The sequence below is a fragment of the Thunnus maccoyii genome, chromosome 14 (assembly GCF_910596095.1).
Source record: "Thunnus maccoyii chromosome 14, fThuMac1.1, whole genome shotgun sequence".
Classification (NCBI taxonomy): Eukaryota; Metazoa; Chordata; class Actinopteri; order Scombriformes; family Scombridae; genus Thunnus; species Thunnus maccoyii.
In genome coordinates, this window is record NC_056546.1 from 10,874,859 (window position 1) to 10,888,290 (window position 13,432).

The window sequence follows — 13,432 nt, forward strand, 5'->3', positions numbered from 1 at the left end:
AATTCTTGATCAAAGTCTTGATTTATAATTCAATTTAAGGACTTTTGAAGGGTTTCTGATGTCTGATGAATCATCTGATGCATCTTAATTTCTGACAAGTGTGTCATTATGAAAAGCTGAAAGGAATTTAAAAAAGTATAATTTCCACTAGAATCCTACAATCAGTGCGGATTCAGTAACCGGATCAGAGCTTTTGTTGGAAACACTTCATGGTGGAAGCTCACGTTTTATATCTTCGTAGAACAGAGGAGAATAAGAATAAAAGCTCAGCTGGTTAACAGAGGATTGAAGTAAATTCCACTTTGTTTGAACACAATTTTCCATTTCATTTTGTGGATTACACCCTTGATTCAGAGCAAAGAAGATCCAGAAAGAAAGAACATTTCAACTGAACAGGACTGGTGGGCAGAGAACAGAGAGTCTCTCATTAGTTCAACGTTTTAGTCCATGGGAATGATTAAAGCTACTGGGCAAGAAACTGTGGTATTGGAAGTGAAAAGATATAGAAAATCTCCCAAACACATTAAATTTCTTTCTACATCTCTATTCAAGAACGTTTAACTGTTATATTGTAAGACTTATTTTTTTTAAAATACACACAAATTACTGCAGTTTTGTATTTGAAATAGGCTAGATAAAATACCTATTTATATATATTTATATTATAAATACTGGTTTCATAATGTTGTGTTCACTGTTACAATGTTTTATAAGTAATAAACCTATAAAACATCTATCATAACACCACCCTATCATGGACTCCTCATATTGAATTTATTTGTAAGAAGATACAACATTACATTTACTTTCTGCATAGACTCAAATCTTTTGGAGCCAGTAGCCAGATTACTTTTCTGTTTTTTTTTAAATCAGTTATTCAGAGTGTCATGCTGTATTGCAGTACGGCCTGTTCAGCAGCCTATATGTGAAACTTAAAACTAAACTTTACAATCAAATCCGAATTTGTGCAGATTATTGCCTGACCCAAGACACACTCCATTCAAGTAGCTCACAACAAGAGCATGCTCATACTTGTTAGCAAGCCAAATCATATCGCATCACCGTACCGTATCGTATCGTATCGCATCGCATCGCATTGTATCGTACTGTACCGTACCGTATCGTATCGTATCGTATCGTATCGTATCGTATCGTATCGTATCGTATCTTTTCAAGTATTGAACTTACAGCTTTAATGGGAAGTTCTCAAAATGTCTTCAAACTTTTGCTTGGTACTGTATTAAAAAGATTTGTTTTGTTTTTCCTCCCAAATGTGAGCTTATATAAACAAAAGGCAACATAATCTATAAACTAATAACCATTTTACATCCCATTTTAAAAGGATAAAGGGATTATTCTCCAACCAAAATTCAGGTATCCTGGATCATCTTCCTCTTGTTGTTTCCCCTTTGTGTCAGTACACAAAACTGACATATATGACAGATGTCTCTGGTAACTTGGGCAGGTGGAGGTCAGGAAAGGGTAGTACTCCGTCGCTGTCTATGTGTGTCTGGACCGTGTAGACTTTGACCGCTGCTTCCAACTCCAGCACAGAGCTGTGGATGATTCCCAGTCTGGCCTGTTCATGATATGCCGCTCCGAGCTCCCTGCCCAGGAAGATGTCTTGGATCTGGGGTGAGAACCAAGCCAAGGACGGGGCTTCTGAATTTCTGTTTATGTCTGCAATCAGGTCCAGGTTTGTGTCTCTGTCCCTGCTGTATCTGTTTGTGTCTAAGTGAGCACCATAATCCCTCTCTGGATCAATATTTGAGTCTGTGTTTTTGGCCCAGTTTGCATCTGGAACTGGCTTCTGCGACAGGTTTACCACTGTCAGCCTCTCCAGGTGTTGCACAGCAAAATGTCCCTCCTGTGGAACTGATCCGTGAAATGTTTTCTCTCTGGATCCCCCAGGACCACAATGGACTAGAGTGAGATGCCTCACCTCGGAGTTGTTGAGCAGACGTGCCGTGTTTGAAGGCGACGTGTACCAAACAGTTAAACGCCTCATCCGGAAAACAGGAGACGAGTGTGACTGGGGGCGGTGCAGCATGGCAAGCTGGATGTCCTTGCATCTGCAGTCTGTTAGTGATGAGACGCTGCAAGGTTGTGGATTCTGGCTGCAGGAGTAGTAGAAAAAGCTGTTGTGGGTCACGTAGGCCAGGCGCAGGTCAGAGCGCTGCAGAGCTACTGACACACACAGCAGGACACACAGCAGAGGTGTAGGGGGGCTGAAAGCAGGCATCACTTCTAGAGGAGAGGCTCGGGTAGCATGCTGTGTGACGGTGGGAGGTGTTCAAGAACCTGAGCCTAGAAAAAAGAGAACAGAGACACATTCAACATCAGGATAGAAAAGTAAGTGAGGAAGTAAAGACAGAAAACAAAACATCAGCTAGCTTTCACCACACTGCATGTACAGTATGTTGATTTTGTCCTGGGTGCAAAAGCAACCAGTAATGGAAGAAGTACTTAAATCCTTTACCTAAGTAAAAAATACCACAATGTAAAAATACTTCTCTCTTAAGTAAGAGTACAAAAGTTTTAGCTGCAAAATGAACTTAAAGTATCAAAAGTAAAGTACTCATTGTGCAGAATAGCCCCTCTCGGAGTGTAATGTTATCATATTACATTATTAAACAATATAATATTAATGCATTCATGTTTAAGTAGAATTTAAACACGTTGGAGCTGATGGAGGTGAAATGTATTTTTATTAACTTTATATCCAGTTTGTAACCGTGCATCATATTTTATTAGGAGATAATATGTTATGGAAAAATACAACAAATAGATTCTTGGAAATACAGTCTCAAATACTCAAGTGAAGACCTAAAAATTGCACAACAAGTGCAAATGCTTGAGAAAATGTACCAGTGAAAGCAACATCACACTTGCAACTTTGGCACCAATTTGGCTTTTACAGCTTAGATTGTGTTTTCATTTTGAATGATGAAGACGGAAAGAATAACACAGAGATGAAGAAAGTCAAACAGCAAAAGAAGCAGAGAACAAAAAACAAATAAATTAGGAAATCTGGAAGATTACTGGGCACACACACACACACACACATTAATCATTTTGTTGTTTTGTCACGTCAGCCACAGCTGCAAATACAGAAGTCCACTTCATGTGTGGCTGGGTTGAGAATGTGGAAATGGACATGAAGTTCTGTAAATTACTTTCGTTTATTTTTGCAGTCCTGCTTCAATCTACTTTGAGAACCCAGAGAGCTGGGACTGGATTAAGCTATTATCAGTGGCTTTTTCTTGGCCGTATCTTAGATATGTGTCATTTGTCCATGGCAAGACCATAAAAGGTTTTATACTGGACGAAACTTCCAGCTCTATGAGGGACACTGTGGTACACACAGACAGAATTTGGCATCATTAGTTCAGGCTGCCTGTTGTGATGTGAGGCTCTCTGATGCACAACTGAATTTTAACACATTCATTCATCAGGCTTTCTGTGTAAAAAAAGTGTTTAGCCATGCTAGCAGCGTGGCTCCAGGGATGGCGATGTCCACCAGTTTGGTCCAGGCTGATATATCTCAACAACTATTGCCACAAATTTCTGTTCATACAGTCATGGTCCCCAGAGGACGAATCCTGTTGACTTTGTGATTCCCTGACTTTTCATCGAGTGCCATCATCAGCTTGGATTTTGTATTTTGACCAGTAGTTTGGTCTATGACTCCATACCTTAAAAACAAATGACATTCCCAACATCTTCAGCTGTACTTTGTGTTTACTGCTGAGTAGTGAATGATAACATGCTAGCACAATAGCTGAAAAACTGATTATTTGGTCACTTGGGGTCATCAGAAAGAAGATGTAAACACAACTTGACATATCATCAACTTTAAAGTTGATATGATGAACGTGTTAGCAAACAGTTGCTTATTTACACAACCAGCAGTTATGGACAGTGGCAGAAAGTAACTAAGTACATTTACTCAAGTACTGTGGTTAAGTACAGTTTTGAGGTACTTTATTTGAGTACTTCTATTTTATGCTACTTTATACTTCCACTCCACTACATTTCAGAGAGAAATATTTTACTTTTTACTCCACTACATTTATTTTACAGCTTTAGTTACTTTTCAGATGAAGATATGACACAATGGATAATAGAACAAGCTTTTAAAGTACAACACATTGTTAAAGATGAAACCAGTGGTTTCCAACCTTTTTGGCTTTTGACGTCTTACAAAAAATCATAGAGTAGAGAAAAATTCCAAAAACTGAAAGCAGATTTGTGAATCAGAACTTTGTTTTGTCTTCTTTCATCTCCCGTTAATCATCTCAAGACCCCTCAGCTTCATCTGGGGACCCTTTGAAGGGGCCCTGTAATGGCGCATTTTTACATTGCTTTATTGGTACTTTTACTTCAGTAAAGTAAACTTCCTCCAACACTGATTATGGAGCAACATTATCATTCACTTCGAGTTGTGTTTCTGGCCACCTGTTGAATGTAAGTCCAATATTCATTCTCATTTTAGCTCTGTTTTGGGTCTCCTGAGGGAAATATCTGGCTCATTAGCAGCTAAATGCTCCACTATGTTCACCAGCTAGTCACTAACTGAGTCTGTTTGCCATTTAGCGCTGTGCAGGTAGCGTATAGTGGGGTTTTAACTGCCTGCTGCTGCCGAAAAGTAAAGGTGCAGGCCAGACAGCTAAACAATGAGCTGAAATCAATCGGTAACAACGATAACTTGAGGCTGAAGCAATGCAGAAATACCTTGAAGTGCAGTGCCACCCACGGCCACTAGGAGGAGCCACAAAGTCAGGTGATAATTTGATATTTGGGGCTGGGCTTTATCATTTGATACATTATAGTAATCAAAAATATTGATTAGTGATATAAGGTGACGATAAACTTGTCTTGGTTCCTCTTGTCTGTGAAATGTGGGGACTCTATGTTGATGTCTGACCCTTCATCACTCTTGTTTACAGTAAAATTAGCCAATATATATCGAGGATGATGTTCAGCACAGTTAATGATCTACAACAACAACTTCTGACAAGCCCCAGGGAGCGGGTGTGAACATGTTCCATTTGGCTGTGGTCTGTTGTACATCAGACCATAATATAATTAGCTTGATACTGGAAAATAAAGTTTGCTTGACATCAGCTATTCTTCACATTTCTGTGGCAAATGTCCAACTAATGGTTAAACCCAGCATGATTGAATGAATGTTCAGGTCAACTTCCACACAGGATATTCTTCATTTGAGTAAAATGCTGTGAGGTTATTCCTTGGTGAATTCTTCATCCATTAAGTATGTTATTACACAAACGAAGCGGACAGCTGGTTTGGATCACTATTCAGTCTCAAATGCACACACACATACACACCCACACACACTCCCACACACCCACACACACTCCCACACACACACACACACACACACACACACACACACACACACACACACACACACACACACACACACACGCACAGTGACTTTCTCTGTCAGAGATGGGTGTGTTGTTCCTGCACTGCAGTTAGGAGTACATTGTTTGGCACTGGGAGCCCACATTGAATTTCACATGAACTACACACACCCACATACTTAGAAAATTATAACTGTGGAGCTCGCTTTACAATTCCAGGGAAAACATTGTTTTGAAATCTTGGCTCTTTTACAAAGGTCTGGGTAGATTTCCTGGTTTGGCAATAATATCGGGCTGGGAAAATGAATTTCTGACTCAAGAAAGCTGGGACAGAGCTGACCACTACATTCTTCCTTAGGCTTTGAGTGAAATTTAACAGGAACAAATTCTTGATTGGGATAACTCCCTTGTGAGTTATCATCTTCAGTATATTTAACATCTTGTTTTATACCTTTTTTCCCCCCTTATAGTTGAAAACAACATTCCACATTGTCTAGCACTATCATCCTTTCTCTCCTCAAGGAAGCTTAATGATGTTTGAGTGAAATATTCAAACCTCCATGTTTTTTTTATGGCTGCACCAATCCATCATTTTTCAATCATCTTGTTATACTAATTACAACCTGGCATATGTGGTATCTTTGGAAACTTTGGGGTGTTCACTAGAATTTAAAACGCAGTTTTGTGGGTTTGAAAAAAAGTTTGGCTGTACTGTGTGAGTTTGTTCTTGCTGATCCACCAGCAGGTCACTGAGAGGCCTTTCAGGGTTAGGTACTTTTCTGCATTTTGCTAGCTTGCTAAAACTACCTCAAAGAAGAAAAAAATACTTTATGAAGAAATGAAGGTAAATGGCTGGTAAATTGCTACATTTATATACAATATTTATATACGATTTGCATGTCATCCAGCCACACACAGGATGCTTCAACATCGGGACAAGAGGAGCTGCTTTACCTCCTGAGCCACAACAGCGACCCCGTTAACTATTTTTAGTGATTAAAATAAGCTGTGTTGTGTACATAAGGTGGTCAAATATGCTTAAAGGACACATTCATAATGTTTCAAGTCTGTCTTAAAACAACAGCCAGGTGCCCATATTAACACAGAAAGAGGTTTTCCTCACTGTAATCATTCCTCCTGTTCATACTGGCTATTAAAATATGCCTTTCAAATGCACTTACAATGTAAGTGATGGGGAACAAAATCCACAGTGTGTCCACACAGTCATTTTGTGCAAAAATGCATTTAAAAATGTATCTCAAGTTTAAATGAGGCTTCAGCAGTCTGAGTTAGTCATTTACAGTTCAGATTCCCTCTTTGTGTTTCCTCGGACAGTGTTTCTGTGGTTGCAAGTATAGTAACAAAAAGAGGATTTTGTAATTTAAACTGCCATCACTAGACTGTAAAGTTGAAAGATATCTACTTTATTTGACTCATTTGGACGGCTGAAGCTTCATATTAGCTTCAGATAAACTTTTAAATATTTTTGCACAGAAGTAGAAATGTACATTATGAAGGGATCTTCTAATGGTCAGTATGAACAGGAGGAATGATTATGGCAAGAAAAACCTATTTAAATGTTCATTTGTGCACTTGACTATTGTTTTAAGACAGGCTTGAAAATACCAAAACTAACAATTAATTGATCATAGTAACAAGTTTTGTGTGTTTAGCCGAAAGCTGATTTTTTTTTACTTATGGTCACAAATTTGAGTCAATCCCGCATACACATCCTGGTGCTGTAAACACTTGCTAGCAAACCAAATCTGCAGCTGAAAATAGTGCCAGAAAAAAATACATTATTAACTCCTGTTTGAGTAACATATGCTAAAAACTACAGCGTCCAGCTGTTTTCCCATAACTATTTATTTGATAACATCTGTTTTTGACAAAAACAATTTTAGTCAAGCCTTCCCAGACATTTAACATTTAACAAGCAACACTCAACCTTACAGAAAATGTTTTTCTTGACGCTGCAGAAGACGTCAGAAATGAAGCAAATGCAGCCAAGTAGCACTGAGAGGAATCCAAGATGAGACTCTATGTTTATAATCAAAAGTTTGTTGAGTCTTGTTCCAAAAAAATTTAACTGCTTCTACTCTTTGCAGGTTGTTTCTATTGAAACAACCTGTATAGCTTCACCACCAACATCAGCAGTAAAATGATGGTGTGTGTTGTTATGCCAACAGATGGAGAGAGCAAAGGGGGATTTTGACCATCATTAAAACAGACACTGAATGACAGCATACAAGTATCATTCTTTTGTCAGATCAAACCTAACCCCACAGAGAAGATGACAGACAAAAAAGCAGAGTGACATTTGCAGGATTTGCTTTTTCTGCAAGCATCAACATTTTTCACTCCACCTCTGCTTGTGCGATAAGAGTCTGAATCATACAGGACAAGAAAATACCCCTTCTTTCTGTGTATTGGCTGACTGTCAGACTCTCCTCTTATTGAGATAAATGTCAGTGAGTCTCAGACCACATGTCTGGCTTAGCTATGAGTCACTATCTCTGGCTCCAGAATCAGTTTTATGAGTCAGGGTTGAAGGTAGCCCTTTGAGATTTACAGTAAGATGACAAATGACATCTACATTCAAATAAAGGGGCTGCATCACGCAATTCAGCATTTACATTTTAAAGTTTAAAATGTAATCTGAAGTCTATCTGAGTCTATCTGAATAAGTTTGCGAGAATTTTTCTATTACATAACACAGACACAGGAATGTGCAAGCTATATGCAATATGATATTGTACACCAGGGTGGGTTTTCTGTTCCTTTTACAGACTACAGACATTAACTGCAGAAACACACACAAACATACACTTATAGCTGTTATAGTGCTAATTGCATACAGTAAGTTTCTCCATGCTGTGGTGTGTAACTCACCTCCGGTCGCTGCTGAAGAGCGGATATGTGAGTCTGAGTTTGAGGATGGGATGGGTAGGGAAATCACACATCCAGCTGACGTCAGGATGGTGGGACGTATCCCACAGAGGAAGCTGTAATTCACATCAAGAGCAGACTGAGTTCAACTTCACGTATTGTATGTAAACATTTACTCACCAAGCACTTTATGAGGAACACCTGTGAAATATAATACAGCTAAAAAACAGCTCTGCCATAAATTCTACTTTTACAAAGCTTACACATTTTCGGATTTTGTTGATGTTGTCAGAAAGGTGATAATTCTACTTTAGGTTTATTATTGATGTCATAGTGGGTGGTAGCGGTGTATCAGATTGCATTAGATTGCACAGGTCCGAGGACAAAAAATTACTGTGAAAGTGCCCTCCAAGGTGCCCCGACAGCAGAGAAAACATACTTAAGTTCTGTAAATGCTGTCTTAGTTATGGGTGAATCAGGATGACAGCCTCTATATGTGACAGTCTGTAATTCTTGCACCTCATGGGTTCCCTTTCAGTGGAAGAAAGTGTGATAGTTCCCTGTAAAGTACCCTGACAAGATGTAATGCAGTGCCCTATGAGTTGCTGTTGTAATGAAGTGAGCTGGAGGTTCTGTATGGGTGCCCTCCTAGTGAAAAAGAAGAAGAAGAAAAAAAAATGTGGAAAAAGTGCCATTTGGGGTTCTGTAGTGGCCACATCACATGTCAGCACCAAGTGTTAGTAGTTTTCTTTTTAACATACAAACATTTCAAGTAATGACAGTAAATTCAAATAAGCTTTATTGGCATGACAGATCAGAAACCCATATTGCAAAAGCAGTACAGAAAATTATAAGCATTGACAGATGATTAATAATTATACAATAATATGCAAATATCAACAATAATATTAAATACAATACAATAAAAGGCATACACATAGTCTTTTGTTTTCATACACTAAAGTAAACACTTTATTATTGACAGTTTGTTTGCTAATTTGAGTGCACGCATTTTGGTTAACAGATTTCTTGCTTACACTAAATATGCTCAACCTTTGTTTTTTCATGGATTGGGTGAGTCATCCCTAAAACAAACAGCGGCAGTTAAGATGGCCTCTTATACTGTGGCATGCAGGAAGTGGAAGAGGCCACCTGGGTGTGCCAGAGGGGAGTCTGTCTTTTGGTTATACAGTTTACACATAGTATACAATACACTTAAAGTATTTTTGGACTTTAAGTTTTGTGTTTTCTTGGTTGGACAGTTAGTTTGGTTGTAAATAGTTTCTTGATTTAAATCTTTGTTGATATTAAGGTTAATTTGTGATACAGAGTTTATTCCTGCCCAACTTGTATGTCTGTGTAGGTTTGCTTTTGTGTCTATAAACCCTCCCTTTGTGTCATTTGGCAGGTCAGTTATGTTGAGTTCAGTTTAGGTCACTGTTTGTTTAGATGATCTCAATTTGAGTTAAAGGGCCTTAGTTTTGAAATTACTTTTGATTACTTTTTGTATTTTGAAAAAATAATTTGTTAAGTTGAAAGTAAATTGTAAATAAATTACTATTTTTTGCTTTACACACCTGCAGCCTGTACTACGAAGCAAGTTCAACATACCCAGGATATCTTTTCATTATCTGGTTTCACTGTCTAATATTGACCGTTCAGATAACCAGTGCTAGGAAGCTAGGTGAGTCAACTCTACGTTTCACTATCCAGCTATGAGTACGTTTATGGGAAAGAGGTAGGGTTATTAATTATGAGCAACATCATCAGAACCATGAATGAAGTACTTCATATGATATCAGATGAAACAGTGATACGAAGTACCTGCAGAAAACTATTGTTTCAGGGACAGCAAAGAGTCATATTCAACAAAGTGAAATGTAAATGAGCCTATAATCATACAACAGAATAAGAAGATGTAGAAACACTAGAAACAATTTCCACTTATTAAAATAAAAGGCTTAAAATACATTGTATTAATTAATTATTATTATTATTATTATTATTATTATTATTATTATTATTATATGACTTAAGTATAGTGTGAGTATTTTTTGATCTTTAGTTGGATGATGAAGAAACCATTCTGAACAAGTTATATAAAAAACTTAGTAAGTAACTTAGTAATGCCAGACTGTTTCTGCAGCTGAAGCAAAGAGTGGAAAAGTAGTTAATGACTGATGAGGTCTATCTGACTGAAATGTTGCATTTATAATCATGGGAGCCAGTTAACAGTGTGTGGGTTATTTTTCTAACACAAGACAATCTTCAGTTTTTATTTCCAGTTATCATCACACAGTTGTCTCATGTTATTCTGAGCTGCAGTGATGGAATCAGAGTGTAAAATCATCCACACTATCAGCTGTCACTTCGGAGATAAAATAAACTTTGCACAATTAAAATGCAGCTAAAATCACCATTATTTGTTTAGTGTCGTAAAAGATCTCTCCGTTTGTTAGAAGCTCTGTTTTAAAGCCAGAGTGGAAATAGAAATCCTTGAACAATTAAATATTTCCACTGACCTATAAAAATATATATTGCTCTTTTTTTAATTGTCACTTTATTGTAACTCAGGACTTTTGTCCATGTTGGGATCCTGTAGGAATGATGACTCTTTCTTTCCAGTGATCTGATTGGTCAGTGGTCATGGTGTTAACAGGTTGTGATCTGATCCTCTGAAGTTAACCTGCCCCGGAGCAAGTTAGCTGTTCAGCATAAGTTACCATGGTGATGTACCCCAGTAAGAAGTGAACCACTGTCGTAACCCTGAAAACCCAGATGTTCCTGAGCCTTACTGCTTGGTCCCTTACAGGTACCCCTAAGTCTAAGACACTGAAGTGCAGAATTTGGTGCCCATTCAATGAGAAAAAAGGGATTAAGTGAACAAAAAAACATAGTTAATTGCCCTATAGGGTGCACTGTATGGGAGAAAAAACATAGTAAAGTGCCCTTCCAGTGAAGAACACGAGATTCTTTGCCCTATAAGATGCCCTTACGATGGTGTGAACTGGCCATTAAGGTAGAAATGAATGTAGGCTGATCATTAGAAAGATAAAGCACCTTTAAAAGCATTTTGTGGTTGTTGTAGCTGACATTATTCCATTAAATTGATTTTGGTACAGTACTACTCACTAGTTGGCTCAGTCACACCACCCTTAGATTGTTTGGCTTAGTGCAGTCTAAGCTGTAACCTTGACCCTACTACAATATGTAAGGTATAGGTCATATTGCAAGGCTTTTTTTTTGCAATTAAAACAAGTGTATGGGTTAAATATTATTAAGGATGCATTACTAATGTATGTACACTGTATTTTCAAAGTTGGTTTTATATGTAGGCCTGTCCAAAGCTGGATAACATGCTAAACAATACGCTAGATGGATAGTAGCTAGCTAGATACGTACTTAGCCATCTCTATACTAAATATTATGTAAATGTGTTTACAACCCTTTAGCTTGGATTAACTTGCACTTGTAGAGGGAGATTAGTATTGCAGATGTGGAGAAGGAAGGTGGATCTTCTGCTGTTGTCCATTGACAGGGGGGGACATCCCAAATGACCATAATGAGGTCATTAATCTCACATTCCTGACAAAACCAGTTTCACAGTTCCATGTTTTTTACTACAGATGCGTTTGAGAAATAAGCATTTAAAACATTACCCATTCCCTGTATTTTATTACAGAGATATTTGCAAAATAAATGTTTAAAAAGTGAATCCTTTTTAATACAGAAGTATTTTCCTTATATTCTGAGTCACTGTAAAAATATTAATCTTAATTGGGGATGTAGCCTTTTTACTAAACATGCATCATTGTTCTCTGCAGATGGGGGCCCATTAAATGTATCACGTGCCCAATATATTTTGTCACCCCTGCACTCCAGGGAGCCTGAGTCTGCCACTTCCTAATAAAGTGCTGGCTGAGATGCACAGATAGGCTTAATGGGCCATTGTTTGTCATACAGTAGCCTGCACATTTTGTTCTATCTAAAGCTATCTAATGTGAAAGTCTTATTTACCATATTCTTCCTCTCACTCTAGATTCATATAATCATATTGTGTTAATTCACTGTCGTCCGGAGTAACGCTTTACTGCTTTCCTGGCAGGAAAAAGTGGTGGTTTTTGCTTTGTAAAAACTATGATTGTATCATAGAAAGAATCAGGGCCAGCTCAAGGCATAGGCCATATTGGCGGTCGGCTAGGGCGCCACCTTGTCTGGTGGGCACTCGTTGCCTTCAAAGGAAAAAAGAAATTACATGAATAAAAAATAGATAAATAAAAATTTTCCAGTTAGCGCCCCTAACTGGTGCCCCTCCTCATTTTCTGCCTTGGGATAAAATATGAACAAATACACAAAGAAAAATAGAAATACATTTTGCACCTCTGTTCCTCACAATTTTCCATCTGCTCTGCACCTGGACTGTGCGCACTGAAGAAGATATATACTGGAGTACTGTGTTACAAAATGGCAGCAATTAATGAGAAAATGATGATGTGTGGCAGAAAAACTGCTGTTTTACCATCAGTTATGTGACATGTTACGATTTACATTTAGTAATGCATAAATCACAACTTACTAATAATTTACGTTATAACTAAGTTTGAATTTACACACAGCTTGTGCAACAGGCTGCAGCAGTTATTTGTCTATTCTGCAGCTACATGTGTTTGCTTGTAACAGGCTTATATCTACTCTATAACTGTCCAGATGCTCTCAGGAAATATCTGCAGAAGCCTCCAGCTGCTGGAGAAGTTACATCTGATCTCATATCTACACCACTCTCTGAAGCAGGTCAGGTCAGCCAGTTATTTGTGGTCTGTTTAATTGATACATACATGATGACATACACTACTATGTTGTCATTATTGTTAGTAGTAATAGTATTATTATTGAATGTTACAGTTACACCTTGTTACTAATTAAATGTAGGTCTTAGTCAAATTAAATAAAGTTTATTTGTACAGTGCTACTTTATATGCAGTAGACTGACACAAAGGACTTAGTGCAGTGGTGTAACAGTATGGATGTTCTGTATGTTTGAATACAGCTGCAGGTGAAGCAACATCTAACATCATATCAAACATTGCAGCTACCTGCAGTGAAACACAGCCTGCAGCATAATTCTATCAAATAGTCACAATCAGTTATGAACA

General features: G+C 37.9%; 1 protein-coding gene across 1 annotated transcript; it reads right to left on the reverse strand.

Moving 5' to 3' along the window:
* Positions 1-628: 628 nt before the first annotated feature.
* si:ch73-52p7.1 (uncharacterized protein LOC100321084 homolog) lies at positions 629-8,347 on the reverse strand. Its single transcript, XM_042433916.1, has 2 exons — positions 8,283-8,347; positions 629-2,307 (listed from the first exon to the last, which is right to left on the reverse strand). Exon 2 carries the CDS (start codon positions 2,240-2,242, stop codon positions 1,415-1,417), a length of 828 nt encoding a protein of 275 aa, XP_042289850.1. The 5' UTR covers positions 2,243-2,307; positions 8,283-8,347; the 3' UTR covers positions 629-1,414.
* Positions 8,348-13,432: the final 5,085 nt, after the last annotated feature.

Coding starts and splice junctions, on each gene's coding strand:
- si:ch73-52p7.1 (XM_042433916.1), bottom strand. CDS start 2,242: ATGCCTGCTTTCAGCCCCCCTACACCTCTGCTGTGTGTCCTGCTGTGT.